At 43.1% G+C, this 18,637-nt stretch overlaps 1 protein-coding gene across 3 annotated transcripts in view; it reads left to right on the forward strand.

The window, feature by feature from the left end:
• Positions 1-18,637, forward strand: part of TTC13 (tetratricopeptide repeat domain 13) — an 815,569-nt gene that overhangs the window by 225,771 nt on the left and 571,161 nt on the right. For all 3 annotated transcript variants that reach the window (XM_069235032.1, XM_069235030.1, XM_069235031.1), the window contains exon 7: positions 8,353-8,469. In XM_069235032.1, the coding sequence (XP_069091133.1) occupies positions 8,353-8,469 (117 nt within the window). The remainder of the gene's footprint in view (positions 1-8,352; positions 8,470-18,637) is intronic.

Below are 18,637 nucleotides of genomic sequence, written 5' to 3' on the forward strand. Positions count from 1 at the left end.
ACCCATGGTGGCGTTACGGGAGCGCTAAGGGGCACAAGAAAAGTAGTGCCTTTCTAACGCCACATTAGTGTAATTTATTGAAGGTAATGTGGTGTTAGAAGGCCAAAAACGCTGCACTATATTTACAAAGTGTCGCAATACATGCATTGCGCCACTTTGTAACCTTTTGCACTACATTATGCCTGCGCCAGGCATAATGTATGCAAAGGGGGCATCCCCCGTTGGGGGGGGGGAGGCAAATAAGTGGCGCAAAGAGATCTGACAGATTTCTTTGCGTCATTTTTTTCCAGCAGTTTTCAAACAGCAGGCATTAAAAGGAGGCTTCCATTGGTTACAATGGGCATCTAGGTGTTTTGCAGGATTAGCGTCAACATTTTTTATGCCAGTTCTGCAAAGCGCAAGACTATCATAAAAAAAATTCTGACGCTAGTCCCCAAACTACCGCCATGGTGCACCGTATTTTAAATATGAAGCACATATGGTGGCGTTAGGGGGGCGCTAAGGGGTGCAAGAAAAGTGGGGTAGCACTGTGTGCAGCGCCACTTTTCTTAAAAAAGCCCTATAGTTCTGTTTTTTACAGTAGGAATATTAACCCTCTATGCTACTTTATGTTGAGTCAAAGCTGCCACTAGGCAAAACTCCAATCTTTCTCTCTAGCAGGAACATTAATCACAAGAGGTATCTGGACATTTTAAGTGTTTCTTGAAGGCTGGATGCCAAGAAACCTTTCAGCAGGTGCTTTTAAATCGCAGGTTTCAGAAGTTATTGATAAACACAGCGCCCCCCAGAGGTCGGTGCCCGGTGCGGTTGCACCGCTCGCACCGCCCAAAAGCCGGCCCTGTTCAGGAGTCTCGGGTATAGGATAACTGAGGATCTCCTTGATTCCTGCTAAGATTTAAGTCCAATAAGTTCTGATGGTCTGACAGTCCCACCAAATGTGTCAAAAGTCTTCCTGTAGACCACAACCTCACCAGCATAAGTCTAAGTTGCTACGGAATATCTTTTTGAGTTTCACAGGGTGTATGTACCAGTCGTAGATGACAAATGAGCCTCCTGAAGTCCCAGTGAGTGGTTAAACCTGGAAATGCCTTGCCAAAGGGTCTGCCATTGTTTATCTGTGATTGACAGTGAAAGGGTGCATTCCCATAAAGAAATGTGGGGGGAAAATAGGTACCTCTGGTTGACATTAACAAGGAATTTGAAAAGGAGATAGTTCCCTGGGTGAAGCCTGCCTGTTGTACGAATTTCTCAATGGGAAGCAGGTATTGAGTGGTCGCTAGGCGCGGCATGGGTTGCATGACCCAGTGTTTCAAATGTTTAAATCAAAAGTGTTCAGTAGAGGGTAGATTGCAATCTCTGCAGCAGTTTTCAAAGGTTAAAATATTGTTACCATAGTACAAGTCTGAGAATGGCAAGCACCCACCCTCACGCCAATGATCAAAGGGTTCAGGAAAAAGTGCAGGTGGGAAATTACCTTTCCCTTGTATGGGAGTGTACGGTGTAGGGAATGTGGGGATGCTGAGCGACCTAGTCACTTTGTCCCATATGTTTAGAGTAGAGAGGGTCAGAGTACTGAGATGGGCTTTATCATTTATCAGGACAAGCGTTCCTGGGCTTCCATAAAATGTCTCATATAGTTCTGCCCATTACTGCCCTTTCCATGTGTGGCCACAATTTGTCGAACTGTCAAAGTAACCACTTTGAGAAACAACACAGCTGGGCCGCCCTGTAGTAGGAAATAAGGTTTGGTAGGTCCTAGCCCCCATCTTCGTTATGTAAAGTCAGGAGTTTATGGGAATTGTGGGCTCTATGTCCCTGCCATAATAAGTTTGTTACTAGAGTGCGAAGAGATAAGTCTCTGTGAGGTTCTGTAGGTAGGCCCTGAAAGAGGTATAAGATGCGCAAAAGTATTGTCATTTTGACCCCATTGATGTGTCCCTGCCAAGACAGGAACATTGGGGCCCAGCGTTTAAAATCCAGTCTAAGTTGGGTGGGGGCGGTAGCTTGCTGCATAGAGAACCGTCAGTCTGGGGGTGATTTTCATGTCAAGATAAGGGATCTCTTTTTGCACCCATTGGAAAGGGAGGGAGGCCACCAGTCTCTCCATGTGTTTGGGGGGGGGAACTGTCAGATTAAGCATATATGATTTTTGGAGATTGACCTTAAAGCCTGCAACTAATTCAAAGAGCTGAAGGCTTTCCTGCAAAGCTGACAGAGAGGTGTTAGGCAATGTAATAGTTAAAAGGACATTGTTGGCAAATAAAGCCATTTTGTGTGCACTCTGGCCAAACTGAAGACCAGAAATGGAGTTGGAAGCATATATATTTTGGTAGCAAGGGTTTCTACGCCAAACGCAAAAAGTAACGGTGATAGAGGGCAGCCGGTAGGCGAAACATGCTTGAGGGATCTTTCCGGGCTTGGGAAGTACTGTAATAAGTGCTTCTCCAATTGAGGTGGTAACAGTTTGAAAGTCTGTTATATAATTAAACAGTGTTGTTCAATGGGGGGGATCAAGCTGAAAGATTTGTAAAAGAGAACAGTCAACCCAACTGGATCGGGAGCCTTACAGGGATTAAGTGTGGAAATGGCAGTCAGAATCTCTTCCCTGGTGATGGGGGTCATTAAGCGTCTCCTGAATATCTGGGGGGAGCTGGGGAAGAGAGATTCCATCAAGGTATGCCTTTTGAGTGTCTGTGTCTGTAGGAGCAGCATTATAGAGCTGCTTATAAAAATCTCTGAACATATTTACCTTTCTCAATCATATGTGAAATAATGCCATGACATTGTAGTGGTGGGGATATAGTCTTTTTCTTTTTTTAACTAGTAACTGGCATGCTTAAAAAGAACCCACTTTATTACTGTGCTCGTAAGTGGTCTTTTTGAGACATAGGTGAGGTAACTCAGCTCTGTTGGCATAAATGGCTTTAGGTTTGCCCCTAAGGGCTGTCACCTGTCTTTGGAGAGGAAGAGAAGGGGCTACTTTATGGGCTATTTGTAAGTAGAAAGTTCAGCTTCTAGGAGTAGACATTCTTTTAATTTTTGTTGTGTCAATGTGAATAACAGCGATGTGCATTTCCCCTTCAGGACTGCCTTGAGTGTGTCCCAATATGTAGCATAGGACATGTGTTAGCGTTTAATTAGGATGAAGAATTATTTTATAGTTTTTTCGTATTTCAGTCCTAGCGGGAGTAGTCTCTCATTACGTACTATCTCCAATAGCCAGATTGTGGAACACTCCAGTCGAACACCACCTCCAATGGTGTATGATCTGAAAGAGCAATGAGTTGTGTGGTGGCGCTACGGATAGCGTGATGTAGAGTGTGACTTGTGATTGTGTAGTCAGTTGTAGCGTAGGTTCGGTGAGAACGGGAGAAAAATGTGTAGTCATGGGTGGTGGAGTTAGTGATGTGCCAGACGTCAATTAACCCCAGGGTAGAGATTTCGTATTTTTAGGAAATGTGCCTGCCTGTGTCCGATGCTGATGGTAACAATCCAGGGTGGGGTCCCATATAAGGTTGAAATCTCCCACTAAGACTATATCCCCTACTGCAAAGCCTCCCAGAAATGACAGGAATGTGCGAATTAATGTGGCTTGATTCGTGTTGGGAGCTAAACTGTAACTATGGTGCATTGGGGGCAATGTAGGAGTCCTTTGACATTACGTAGAGGCCTTCTCTATCATGTTTGCTGCCCTGGAATTGGAAGTGTAGTGAAAAGTGGAAAAAGGGGGTGACTCCATTATGTTTCCTGGTGGCAGAAGATGTGTAGCATAGAGGGTACTTTTTATGACGTAGCCTGTGATCCTCAGCCCTTATCAAATGGATTTTTTGGATGGCTAATATATTGAACCATTTATCCAGTATATATTTCCAAAGTTGTTGCCTTTTATCAGGGGAGTTAAGGCCTTTAACATTCCAGGAGAGCGTGTTAAGAACCATGGAGTGTCATAAGAGTAGAAAGATCTATAGTAGCTCTTGCAGCAAGAGTAGTACTTTTAGTAAGCCCACCTTTTGTATAGTATAGTAGGTTCCCCTTAGGCGTAACAATTGTCTCTTAGGATGCATCCCTCCACCCAGGCAGTAGCACCCATCCAAACCATAGAATAACAACTAACAAATTAAACAATAGATAAGTGTATAAGTGGCTCACTTGTGTTGTACAGTGAGAAGTCAACATAATGCGACTCAGTGCTTGGAACAGGCACCCCACAATCTGACGTCGTGCATACTTAGAATCTTAGGGTGTCCCAGGCCAGGTTTCTCGGCTACCGGGGCTCGGGCAGATGATTACAAGTATGTGTCCAAAGCAATGGGCTGGTTAAACATTCATGGTTAATCGTTCATGGCGGATGCAGCGCCCCATCTATGGTACAATCTGTGGGCAAGTATACAAGCAGTGAGCCAACTCACACCCTATTTTCTTGTTCATCACTGTTGTGACTCAGGTGTAGAAATATCAGGAGAGGTCTTCATCTTTTTCTGTCGTCCCCTTTTGTAAGGCTACCAATATCCTAGTCTGGGCTCGGCCTGGGGATTTGGGAAGCGACTATTGGGGTCTGTTGATTCTGGTATTGTGAGATCAAGTAATGCTGCTGCATCTTTCATGGTTGTGAAGTGATGGGATTTGCTGTGGCGCTTGAAAGCATTACCAAACGGGTATGTCCACCTGTATTCAACCTGGGTTTTACCCCAGGGCCTTTGTTACCGGTCAAAATTGCAGCCTGCACTCCAGTGTGGTGGGTGCCATATCTTGGTAGAGGGTGCATGTTGCTCCTTAGAAGGAGATCTGTTCCAGCTTCTGAGCTGCTTGGAGGATTGATTTGTTTGTTTTGAAGGAGTGCATTTTTGCTAATATGTCTCTGGGTCTCCTGCTTTCTCCCAGTTGGTGAGGGCCCACTTGGTGTACCTGTTTAATTTGAATTTCTTATTGGTGTCCTCCCACAATTTATGAAAAGAGGCCAGTAACAAAAGTCTCTAAGTCAGGCTCTTCTGTGCCCTCCTTCACGCCTCTTATGCAAATATTGTCCCTTCTAGACCTGGTTTCAAGGTCTTCACATTTCCGAATGGTGGACTGTAGCTGTAGTTCCAGATGTTCAGAGGCCACTGCAACTGGAGCCAGACGTTGTTCCAACTTGTGGTGTTTATTCTCGAGATCTAGCATTCATGTGCCCACCGAATTGATATCTGATTGGAGAGAGGTCAGACCAGATTTAAATTCCGACTTAAAGGCACTAAAAGAGGCCGCTATGTCTGCCTTGAGTTCCTCTCTCAGTTCGGTTTTGAAAAGTGCATAGAGAAGGTAGGAGCTCGTCTTTGGTCAAAGCCATTGTGGTGTCAGAAGGTGTGAGCAGCTAGGACCTAGTCAGAAGTAGGAGCAAAGTAGCTTGAAACCTTGTTACTTTGTGATTTCTTGGGCAGCATAAAGACGGCTGGGGAGAGAGCCTAAGAGTAATCGATAACAATAGTGAAACGTTGCATGGAGCAGGGGTTTGTTGGCAGGCCTACCTCATCTCCCCGGCCCTGGGGACACTGCTGCAACACCTCAGTCCCCAACCCCCCTCTGTGTCTCTGTAGAAGGATTACCGGTACTATGTAGTCCAGAGAGTTGTTGGAGTCACACAGCCTCCCGAACTCTTGGGCTAGATCTCCGTATCAAGTGTTTTTCCCCTTTTCAAATGAGATTATATAGCAGCTCTGCCCCCTGCTCCTGGGTGTCCAGAAATGTGATTAGATGTGGCTGGGACATTGCAGCAAGCACATCTGGAAGACACTCCTTGCGGGAAGCAGCAGCACCCATCCGTTTTCACCCGTGGTGGGTGCCATGTTAAAATTAGGCATCAGCCTTGATCAGGCAGCGGAGGGCCCCCATCAATTCTTTTCCTTTCCGATTTCCCCTGTTATATTATATAATAAAGAATGAGCGGTTGGTTCCGGCGGCAGTACTTTCAAGAAAGGAAGGGGGGGTGGGTGGGTTAGTTTGTGAGCAATTCTGTTACTCGGATCCCCCGTTAGGCTGATCGTCTGTCTGCCTACGGCCTTGTGTAGAGCTCTGGGGAAATCGGGCTGCCACATTGCAGAAACGGAGCCCCTGCTGTAATCTCGCTGTCCCTGCTGCATGTAAAGATGAAAAGCAGAAGGGGGAGGGAGTCTCGGGCACCACCAGTGTTAGGCACTGTGCCGCCGTGTCAGGCCGAATCATGGCGCCGCCGGCATTTTGGTGTAAGCTGTGTAGGAGAGCAGGCAGTAAAATCTTCAGTTTTCTCTGAAGGTATCAGATAAGGAGCTTCCCTCACGCCTGCGACTGCAGCCTCCCCAGTTTATTCTAGGTTTCAGTACCAGAGGGAGTTAAAAAAAAAAATATATATATATATATTTGGTTTTAACAAGCACATTCAAGTGGTAGTTTTGAATATTATTTTCTTTGGATTAAATGTTGGTAGCCAACAAAAGAGGTGGGGGGTGCAGAAAAGCTAGTGGAACTGCCTTGAATCGGGAAGCCAAAGCTTCTGGCAGAGAAGCTGCTGAAACTACTATGAGCTATGGAGATGAGCCATGACCCACAGAGAAGGTTACAAAGACTAGTTGCTTTGGTCCACGTACAACAAACCAATAATATTGCGCTCCCATGTTCCCACCCAGGAAAACACTGGCATTTCTTAAGAATTTCGTGATGTTGATAGACTGCAATTGTTTGCTGAAAGCTGTTGAGAGTGTTGTGTTTTATCTTCATAGATATTTAGTGGCCCAAAGGAAAATGCACTCATCTGCTGATCCACAGCTTATGGATTAGACTACCAGAAAGTTCCAAAACAAGATTGCATTTACAATATTTTATTACCAGGCACTTTCAAGCAGTAGTTTTGAATATTGTTTACAGGTACTAACGTTGTTTAGCCAACAGAAAGAGGGCAGAGCAGAGAAAAATAAAAAGGACAGGGCAGAGAAGCTTGAAGTCATGGAGGAGAAGAGGCTTAGAGAGAAAAAGTGCTGAGTCTGCCAAGGCCATGGAGAGGAGGTGAGTGTTGCAGGCAAACTGTTGGTGCGAAGACAGCTTAGAAAAAAGCAAATAAGCAGAGCTCTTTTTGATGGTCCAAGAGTTGAGGTTCCTGTCATTCAGACAGAGTGCTGGAGGGCGAACAGAGATCCCAGACAGTTATGTGGGAATCTTGACATAGGAGGACCGTCCACAAGCTTCTAAATGACACCCATACTGTTGTTATAGGTGTTACTGGGAGGCACATGGTGGATGCATAGGCGTAGGGTTACTTTAGTTTGTTTACCATAGCATTATCACTTTCTGTCAAGGATTAACTAGTCATTAACGAAACTGCATTTGCGGTAAAGACATGGGCAACAGATTCAGGGGCCTATAATGAGGAAAAGTCTTTAACTGACTCTACAACCTGAGGAAGAAGAGAAGCAGCATAATCAGAACTTTTGAGTGACGGAGATGAAAGTGTTCAAATTAAACAGGGGGAATGAAGCCGAAAGAAATCTATTAAAATCTTGAAGCAGTAGGTGTGTTCCAGCCACTGTTGTTCCTTTACCACTCCGTTGTCTTCAATGGAACTCTTAATTCCAGTGTTCCAGTTGAAGTATATGTTAGCGATAGAAACCCCATCAGTTACTATATGTATGTTGGTCGGCCTCCAGGATGATCAGCTTCATGGTCTACCCTGTCAGGACTAACATTCACTAATGGATGTAGGTGAGACTAAACATTCCACACACAGACATTACACATTCCAAGCACCAGCACACTCAAATAGAATGGGTATATACTGGCTTTCCCAAGTCATATTCAAAAGCCTCTTGTTGGGAAGCTACCTCTCAGTTTAAATAAGTTGATGACAAGGCGGTTTAATTTCATGGAAAGTGAGATCACAATAAGAGGAGCCCTCATTCGGGCAGGTCCATGCAGGTCTGATTCCAAAACAACCTAGTCACCAGTCAATGTGTCCTGCCATAAAGAAAAGACTCAAATGTCCGAGCCTTTTGACTAGCTGGTAAAAGAGTTAAAGAGACAGTGATTGAGTCCTCTTCAGTAATGCTCAGCAGTTAGAAATGGTAAGTTTGGGAAACTTAGATATCTGCATAACAACATACACCTATCTGTAGAGACCATTACGCTTTCATTAAAACAGTGACTCTTATTGCCTGTCTGTTAATGTGTGCACTAGTAACTTTTTGTGAACTATTTTCTTCATGATTTCTGTGGCGCCAATGAAAGTATACCGGCCTAAGTCAGCAAGGAAACTTGTGATGAAGGGCAGGGTAGCTGTGATTGGTATGTCAAGCATAGATTGAACATTTTTTAGATATTTCCATGCTGATAACCTCTATATTGTTGCAGATTCTTTCTCCTCTAGGACGAATTAGTGAAGCACTGATCGATCTTTCCAAGGCTATTGAACTCCAGCCAACCGCACGGCTGTACAGGCATAGAGGTACACTTCACTTCATATCAGAGGTTAGTTAACACTATTCTGACAGTCTTTAAAACTACTTCTAGACCATTGTACTGTTAATATGCTTTAGAAGTGACAATATGGTATAGTCTCATTACCTCTTAATTGATTCTGAATTGCCTACTAAAATATTATTTATAAATACGCTTTCAAAGCCACAATGAGCACACTAAGGCTGATGAGGTGTTGTCAAACTTAGAATTGATTTTTAACCCATATTTTATATATTGTCTTGCCAACCTGATAAATCGTCAACTTGTAGAAATTCGCTCTGGCAAACCGTGACTGAAAGATCTTTAACGTGATGAAAGTCAGAGTGATGAAAAACCAAGATTGCACCTGAGCAATCAGCAAGCCCTAAACTAATAGAATCAAGAAGTTTAAAATTGGTTCTGGAAACAGAGAGTTGCAGAAAGAGCATCAAGTGGTGCAGAACAAAGCAGCCAAGAAGAGAGAGACTTCGTAGGGAGAAGCAAAATGGTTGCCAGGGTTGAGAAGAAAGTCAAATTAAAGAAAATGCAATTTGGGTACCATGTTGTAGGGACATGAGGAAGAGAGGCTAAAAAGATGGGGGAAGGAACATGTTAAGGCAGAGTCTCCCATATAAAACCCAAAGGAGGAAGGAAAATCAGGAGTAGCACTGGTAGCTGGGAGAGCTAAATGTACATGCACATGGGTCCTTCTTTCCCCTACCTTCACTCTCATGCCCTTACTCCAGGAAATTGTATCACTTCAACATTCATCAAGATAATGTAGTAGATGTCAAATTTAAATTTTGGTCTTTTAATTTACCTGGTTTAACAAGGTTGACATTGTGTCATGATATTTTTAATCAGGATCACCTAGATCTAACCTGAGATCGTTGCATAATTAGACAGATGTCGTTTGTAGGTCTTCAGAAACCTTATCGGGTGGATCAGCATGGTTATTTTTTTCTTAATGTTTATTAATTTGGATAGTAACGGACATAAGATGAAAGAAAACATGCTCAAAGTGAAAATTAAATGCATGAATTCTAATGCAGGGGTTCACTTATTTTTATTTTCTATACAAATTGAGCATGGCATTGACTCAGTTTTCCTTTGATGCTGCTGCTTCACTAATAACTGCTTCCTCATGTATCTGTACCGATCCTTATAATAAAGGTACCTTATAATCAGTGAGAACTGGGCCATTTTTTAAGCCAGTACTTGCCTATTTAATTATAATAGTTGTCCGTCTGTAAAACTGGTAATTCTTTTGCAGAGTGAATAGAGCTTCTTGAACTATCATTGCTTAATTGTAACATTGACCAGCATTAATACTGGGGTGGTGTAAGCATCGACATTTCAAAGTGGAATACATTAAAAAAAAAAGTAAAGGATATTAGGATCAAACCAATAATATTACAATAGTCAAAATATTTTAGTGTATTTTGGATTTATTTGTAGTCCATTCTTAGCATTATTGCTTGAGCTTGTTTAACAATGTTTCAAGATCTGTGTGCATTGTGCTACAATTCAGTAAGCAAACTTTTCTAACAGTTCCCGTTAACTTTGGGGAAACCTCAAAATAGATAAAAAATGTTAATTAGTTTTCATTTGAAGTCACTGGGATGAACTGCACATGTAGACGATGTTGGGAGTCAGTGTAAGCCAATGGGGGAAATGGTACAAAAGTCAGAAAATCTGTATTGCTACAGACCTTTTTAATGGGAGCTATGTTTAAAGTTGAATCCCATTTGAGTATGTTCGTACTAGGGTTCAGACATTTAGGCCCTCATTACAACCCTGCCGGTCAAAGATCGCCAGAGCTGTTTTGGAGGTTGTACCGCCAACAGGCTGGCAGTACAAACTTGTGGATTACGACCGCGGCAGAAGCGCCGTGGTCAAACCGCAGGGACCGGCAGTTTACTGCCATGGTTGTCCCGGTGGTTTTAATCCGCTAGGGCAGCACTGCTTACAGCGCTGCCCAGGGGATTACGAGTCCCCTTCCCGCCAGCCTTTCCATGGCGGTAGGAACCGCCATGGAAAGGCTGGCAGGAAGGGGAGTCGCAGGGCCCCTGGGGGCCCCTGCACTGCCCATGCACTTGCACGGCAGACAGTGAAAAGCGCGACGGGTGCAACTGCACCCGTCGCACGGCCGCAACACCGCCGGCTCCCATGTTGCGGCCGACATCCCCGCTGGTCCGGCGGATGGAAACTCTGAGGCCCTTAGTCTCCTGGAAATAGATTCTTTTGGGTTCCAAATGAATCTCCAAACTTGATCCTCTTCAGTAATGATGTTGCAGGGCTGTCTCCAGTTGGAGAGCTGTGCAATGTTCCAAGTTTCCAAGTTTAATATAGGTACTTTCAGTGACAATTCAGCAAGTGAGGTTATTGAATGCACTTCCCTTGACAGGTTAACCTAATGTAAGTATTGCAAAGCTTGAATCTCTTCAGCCAGTGATGGTTGGAGAACAGGGTTCACAACCTCACATCATTATAGTAGGGCTGCAGTGAAGTTTTACAGGAATGGAAAAAATGTAAGTGAGCTAGAGTGTCAGCAGTGACCAATGAAGTTGAACTGTTGGAGCTTGCAAGAGCACAAATATGTTTTGTTATTAATTTTGAACAGATCACCCCTCGTTTTGAATGCGCTATACTGCATATATTTGTGGCTATCTGTGTCCACCTTTGTACAACTGTTCAGCATGGCATTCTTTGCAGAACTTCAGTTTCACATCCGCAGGCTGAACACTGCACTATTTCATGAAGTAATTCAGGGAGTTGACTCCTTTGATATTCAAGTAAAGTTGTGCAAGTGGGATCAACTCTTATCTTTTTTGGTTGGGGAAATACAGATTAGTCTTTTCCAGAAAGTGCAATAAGGTTTGTACCATGATATTTTATAGGGAATGAGCCTACGCTCTAAGGTGTATTTTTCTTACTATGTATATGCTAGTCCTTCCCTTAAAATAAACTGATGCACACTTTTGATAACATTAACAAAATCACAAGCTATTGGGTTTGAGGCTGCCCTCTGGCCATTGCGTGCAAGGGATGCGATTGTGTCTGGTTCCCAAATTACTACCATAGTTCTTTTAGGTGCAAGATGTGGAATTTGGAAGGAGAAGTACAAGGGGAACTGGCATGTCCATTCCTGTGCCCACTTTTGGCCCATCGATAATGCTCGAAAAACCTCAGCTCCTCACTTAATTCCGCAAAAGGGTCAGAAGTTTACCTTTGTTACACTACCCTGGGATGGTCACATATTAACTGCTGGTTATGATGTAATTGAAAGTCATTTTTGGGATTGATCCTGCAATTCACCTGGGAGCTCTTAAGCATGTGCATAAAGTCTAATTCCATTCTAATTTTGGAGTAATTACTATGTGCAAAATCAAAGTGAATAATATAATTACCTGCCATGCCTGGTGCTACTCTGTTATGTTTGTAAATCCCAGGTTCCTCTTCCGAGGCATATCTTTTAAATGTTTCATGGGTGATTCTTTGGGATTTCTTTCTGCATGTCAATTTGCCTGCCTCCCCATTCTGTTATAATAAACCGTTTTTTGGCTGTATGGAAAGGTATGTGATGGCAGAAATGCTTGAAATTTGTCCAACCACTGACATTCACTCGGGGTAGCATTCAAGCCTATCGGTCTTTTGCCCACCATGCCACTTCAGATTAGACCCAGCCATATGAAATCAGTCTTGGTCCTGCTCCATTAGGAACAGTACAGCCCATGTGTTAGATGTACTGCACCAAGGATATAGCCAAATGTGGGCCCTGTGCTAACTCTGCATCTCGAACTAAGCTCCATGCAGCTGAGCAGCCCAACACAGTTCTTGGGTTGCCTGTGGTTCTGTTCAGAGCAGAACTTTTCTTACTGGAGAAAGATTGAGGGTGAGTTGCATATGGCTGGGTCAAATCTCATGTACCTGGTGGCAAGTCATTTCATTAAGTATGGTATCTGTCACCTTCCAAAAGGAAATTAAGGCTGGTCCCTGGATCGTTTACTGAGAAAGCTTGACGTCTTGTGCAGGCATTCTCATTCTGGGGGACCACCTTAACACACTGAACAATACAGTATAGGATACAAATACATACATGCAATATATATCTGCTCAGTCGTCATCCAGAAACCGCTCCTCCCACTGCATCTAAGGAGGAGCCATCATATGCCCTTCAGTCTCCAGAAAACAACTGCACAGGATCAATATTTCACTGGGTATCCTAGTGCATTAATTAGGGTATTCATGCATGCCAACATTTTAGAAGAGAAAAGGGGGAGATTTCTTTAAAAAAAAAATGGGAGAATATAATTTCCCCCATTGACTTCTATTGGGGCCTGAATCAGGTTCAGTTATGTATGGGATTTGCAAGTCTGCTGCTGCAGGATCGGAGATTAGATAGACAAATGTACATTTTTTCCTTACCTGTCAGGAGCATGGAGAAAGCGTTGTGGCAGGCAGAGAGAGTGTGATGCAAGTGCTGTGCACTGACCTGCAGGAGCAGGCTACTGGCAGTGCATACTCCGAGTTACACAAGACCAGGCCCTATCAGCTGAAGCCCACAGAGGAATCAGATTTTTACATGCATGGAATTGGGAGGCGGGAGACTAGCCTTGAAATCAGTAGTGTCCCGTCTGAATCAAGAGGGTTGGCATGTATGGGTGTTTCTGTATCATTCACATGACTTCCAGCTCCAGACATATTTTGATGGCTACAAACCATTGAAGTAGCTGTTGATATTTGAATCATGAAAGACCAAACTGAGACTGTGTTCAGTTGCTCCTATCCTTATATAGAAATACGCTGATCATCTATCAGATCATACTATCTTCTCTTTGATTAGTGCACTGAAAAGGTAGCACATTTGTGACCCTCCTTGTGTTGTACATCAAACAGATTTGCCTCAACCTTTGTCTTCTCAAATGAGCATCATGCAGAATAAAACCAAAATAATTGTATCATAGTATTATTAGATCAGCTATTAGATTTGCTGGTCATGGCTGATTGGGAATTGGTGTTATGTTGCTAATGCGCTTTGAAAGATACAAATGGGAGTACCCCAAGCCCAAGACATTACAAATTACTTCCTAGCTAGAGAGTACATTGCGTCCAAGTAGCTTTCTTATTACCACCATGACTTTACCCCCAAACAATTTTTCCTGCATATGTTAGGATTCTTTATTGGGTGTTAACGTTGCTGAAGGAATCCAGTTATACTATATACAGAAAGGTATACAAGAACAACAATAGTAACAGTATTGTTGAGGAAAGGGTCATAATACTGATGGTGTGAAACAGAAGTCTCTGCCTGTAAGTAATGCACAGCATACACAACAGTTGGGGGAAGACAAAAAGGGGGGGTCGAAAAAGGTGCTGACATGAGGGGGATGGAGTGGAGAGAAGCAGATGTAGGGCTCCCTTCCTCCTAATCGCAGTGGAAAACCACCTCAACCCTACCACCGCAAAGACCTAATACAAAGTGCCTAAGCCATGCATAGTGGGCTGCCTGCAGAGCAGCAATGGAAAGAGAGAGAGAGACACCACCCCCTGCGCAGGATTGTAAAAAGCGTGAGGGTCAAGTGGACCCAGGTGTAATAGGGCAGTGTTCGGAGTGCTTCCTGAGGGCATGAGCAATTGCCAATATTCTAACACATCGAGCCCATGGCGTGTGAATGCTTGCTGGTATTTGCTGAGGAATTGGCTCACAGATCCTGTTGTCCCCTGCCATGCTCCACAAGTTTATGCAGCTGGCCTTTCAGTTTGTATAATTTTCATAAGAGGCCCTGTCATGCATATCAGACAGCCAAGTATTAAGAGATGGTGGTGTGACATTCTGTCAGTGACTTAGGATCTCTACTTTAGCCACTGCCAAGGCCGTGGACAACCACTGTCTCTCCAGGTGAGACAATTCCAGGAAAACTGACAAAACATGCAGCAAAGCCAGACTGCTCATTATTCGGGCAGCTTTGCCGAGTTAGCCCTTTAGCATTTCCCAGACAGCTGCCCAGTAATGTTCAAACACCATACAGTCCCACAGGATATGCACTATATTGCAATCCAGTGCTGCAGACCACCAACACATAGAGCCTGCCTGCATGTGGGAGTTTTCCCAGTCTAGTAGAACATACCCTCTCAAAAAGACAAATTAGTTTTCTTCCCCCCAGTGCAGTTATTTCCAAATTGGCAAATCCACAATAGGTATGTATTCTGAATGAGACCAGATATATCTTACATCATGATCATCCATGTTTGAGTTAATGTAACAGAAACAAGGGCAGTCTGATCTTCTTTAACCTGCACATTTTTGGCCAGATGACATTTATAAACTGAGCCCAAATGGATTTGATCAGTGTCTCACTGAGAGTAAAAGGGATGTGACAACAGCTACTATTCCAGTATTATACAGCCCTCATAAGGGCAACTTGAATAGCCGCTCCCATTGGAGCGGTCTCCTCAGAACTAACCACCTAGCCACAATCCCTATGTTCCGACAATTGATTGGGCTGTCAAGAGACAGCTTGTTCCAATTTTACCTGGTAAACAGCCAGGTGGTTCCAGGCACCATGGTAGCTGAGTCGAGAGACTTTGAGTTCACACTAGCTTGCTTTATAGCTTTTGAGTTGCACAAGGCTGAAGAGCAGACTCAGTAGGGGTCATGTTCTCATTTTTAGCTTCAATTTCGAAGGGTTGCTTTGGAGTATATTACAAAAGCCTAGCCATAACAATGTTCTTTGAATTGCTGGTAAGCAGTGTCTTGCAACAGTAGTCTGATGCAGCATAAGTTAGTACATGTAATATATTTGCAGTATTGCATCGTCTTCAAATTGCAGTCTAATAACTGTTCAGTGTCCCGCTCGAAAAACCTCCTGAGATACCAAAGGCAGCCTATTAGGAATATTTTTTTTTAAATATGCTTACGTTGGTTGGTACCCGTAGTCAACCTAGATGGATCCTTAATTCAGCTTTATGTAGTTTGAGTGTTTGCCATTTTGTTGCCCAGTTTTGAAGCAAGATTTACATTATGAAGCCCTGCCGCAGCTCAACCATGGTTTGATCTTTTTCCCAGTGTTCTGAAGAAACTCCCATAGAAGATACGTATTGATTGAATTAAAGGGTACTCTCCAATCAACGAAACCCTTCTTAAGCCTGTCATATTGAAAGTAAAATAGGTGTAACGTGAAACATTGTTTGGCGATGCCAGTCCTACATCAGAATCCTTTTGGAGAGGGGAATTTTTTTTTTCTCCATCAAGGAGGTTGTGGAGGAAGAGAGGAGCAGCCATTCTAGTATTTTATCTTGACATATTTATCATTGACATTGATCTCCTTTTTACGTTCTGACTGCCAGATAGAGCAGGCTGACTGTTGGCATAAAGACCTATGGTGTACTTACTCTGGGTTTAGAGAGCCATCCATTTCTTATCATTGATTTGCTTATTGTCACTCTTGTTTTCTTGCATTTGTCAGCTTGTGTGAGCTTTGTCTTGTGTTAGTTCCTTCTGTGGAGCATTGACTCACTACTTCTATCCTTGGTCTGTTCACTTTCTAGTAATGTTTTTTTCTGGTTGTTTAAGCACTCCACTAGAGTGCACGTTTTTTCCAGCTGTCTCCCTATGTGCTGATCTTTCCTCCCTCTCTCACTGTGTTGCTCTTTATCACCTGTGTGCTTCTTTTCCCCCAATGTATGTGTTGTGCTCGCCCTCGTGTACTTCTCTCCTCCACATTACTTTCTTGCTTGCCCCAAAAGCTCAGTGTTCCTCTCTCTAATTTCTTGTTGTCTCTCCCCCCGCTCTAGCCTGTGTTGTTTTCCTCCAACCCTCCGTGTTACTTCCTCAGGCCGTCTGTATTGCTTTCTCCAACCGCAACCTCTACGTAGCTTCCCCCATCTGTGTATCATCTGTCCTGTGTGTTGGTTCGTTCCCTCTTTTGCCTCCTTCCCTAGCCACACTGCATCGCTTCCCCATCTGTATCATTTGTGTTGTCATCCCCCACCCGCACCTCAAAAAACAGAAAGTTGACTAATTTGCTGTTTTTTTATTCTTTATTTACTAATCCAACTTGTATCGGTTAAAAGAAAAAAGCACTAGTGCCATTTTTTGGAGCACACTTGTGATGCACACACCTACAAAAAGGGAAAGGCAAAGGCTTGATAGCACTTTTTTTTTTTTTGCCATATTACACAACATTGCTAAAAACCAAAGGTGAGACCAATTAACTTTGCAAATGCTTGTCAACTCTGGCCTATGGATACATTTCACCATTGTCCCGGCCTCATGTAATAAAAAAAAATCTTAAGTAAAAAACCTATACATGCATATAGGTACTTTGATTCATCTGTTGGTCTGTTCAACTGACCTTAAAAGTGTGCTCCTACCACAGCATAAATTAGGCAACAATGGATTTATCCACTTCAGCTATTGGCTTTGTTGCACCATGAGTGAAAACATTTTTCTTGATCATGCCCACACTCTGCTAAAAAGAAACACACTCCAGTGCCAGGGCTGGTAGGCCAGTATTTTACTTTTCCATTATTTTTTTATTTCATTTTTTACCCTTTTTTTCCTTCATCCTTTTGTGCCTAAATTGTGTAGTCAGTGTACAATAATCCAAAGCTAGTAGTACCTTTTCTTTCTGTCACTAAGAATCTAATATCCTTATGATGTGAATTACAACCAAAAATATATTTCTACACCCATGCACCACCGTTTTCGGAAGCACCCTGTTCTGTTAAAGTTAGATGTAATGGTTATTTTTAGGTACTTTTTTAATTGCACGCATTTTGCCACAACACCATCATACCAGCTTGGAAAATTCAGACCTTTGCTTTGCCAGTACTTTTTAAAATATAGACATGACATCAGAACCGTCCTAGGAGGAGGGAATTCAATTACTCAGTAAAACGTTAAATATGATGCATAATGTGTGGAACAGTATTTGCAATTTGGTTTCATACAAGTTCATGGTGAAATAATCTGATCTTTCAAGCCCTTCCAACTTTGACAAGTGTGAATAGGCACATAGCAGGTAAAGTCTGTTGGGGTAGAGAGGTTTAATTGCGCTTCCCATTATATATGAACAGTCTCGACTAATGATTAATACGCTGAAATTGTCACAGTCACTTACCCCAGGAATCCAACCTCTCAGACTCCATGCTTCAAGAGACCAAAAATCTTCAGAAGTATGTGTGAATGCTTCTTTATTTTAAATTTTATAATAAGATGACAGTATTAGGTCAGAATCAGCTTCTGGGACCAAAATTCCAGGGAACAAGAATATTTAAAATGGAATTAGGAGGACAAGGTCTTGGTTGAACACTGCCAATTTAAAGCTCATAATTTAGGAAACATCCTAATTAGTAGATCCAAATCCCAAACACAGGGTTGCCAGCCTTCCAATACCTCTACTGATAAGCAGGTTATCAAATTCACTGTCTAGCCTGCTCTTATTTACCAATGTGTCATGCCTCAGTATTGACCATAAAGTGTGGAGGCCTTAAAAAGTGTAAGCACAGGAGCCTGCTGAACTAAAAGGCCCTTTAGTATACTAAATTGAGATTTGTTGCAGTAATCCCTTCAACACTGCTTGACTCTGACAAGCATCCCCAGACAGCCTTTCAGGAATTCTAGAAGCCAAGCCTTCTGCTAATAGTTTCTCAATATGGTCATGAGCATCTCTTTTTTGACTTTTATAAATATGTTATTTTCATTACTAAAACTAATAAAAAGTAGTCTTCTCCCTAGAAATACAGCATTTGTTTATTGGCTGAGGAACCCCCCCCTGCCCCCGAGTCCCTCAAGACCTCTGAGAAGCCACCAGATATAATGTAAAAGGTTCCATGTCAGTCTGTCTATGGCCCTATTGGCGTTCTGTGCACCCCCTCATCCCTGTAAGGAGAAGGACAGGCTTTATCACTTGGACCCCAAGAGAGCACTCAGCTTTTATGTCAGCGAATAAAGGCAAGCCAGTGCAGAAGAAAGATATCTCCTGCTGGATTGTAGTATGCATTAAGGTCTGCTATGGGTTGGAAAAGAAACCTCCTCTGGAATGACTGCATGTTCACTCTTCCAGGTCCCTGTCCTAGAAATGTGCCAGGTGGCTACTTAGACATCTCTCCATACTTTCATCAAGCATTATTGTCTGGATAGTCAGGCTCGTTTATAGGGTCTTTTTGGCTTGAGCCCATCCACAGATCATCC

This window comes from Pleurodeles waltl, chromosome 5 (assembly GCF_031143425.1).
Source record: "Pleurodeles waltl isolate 20211129_DDA chromosome 5, aPleWal1.hap1.20221129, whole genome shotgun sequence".
Classification (NCBI taxonomy): Eukaryota; Metazoa; Chordata; class Amphibia; order Caudata; family Salamandridae; genus Pleurodeles; species Pleurodeles waltl.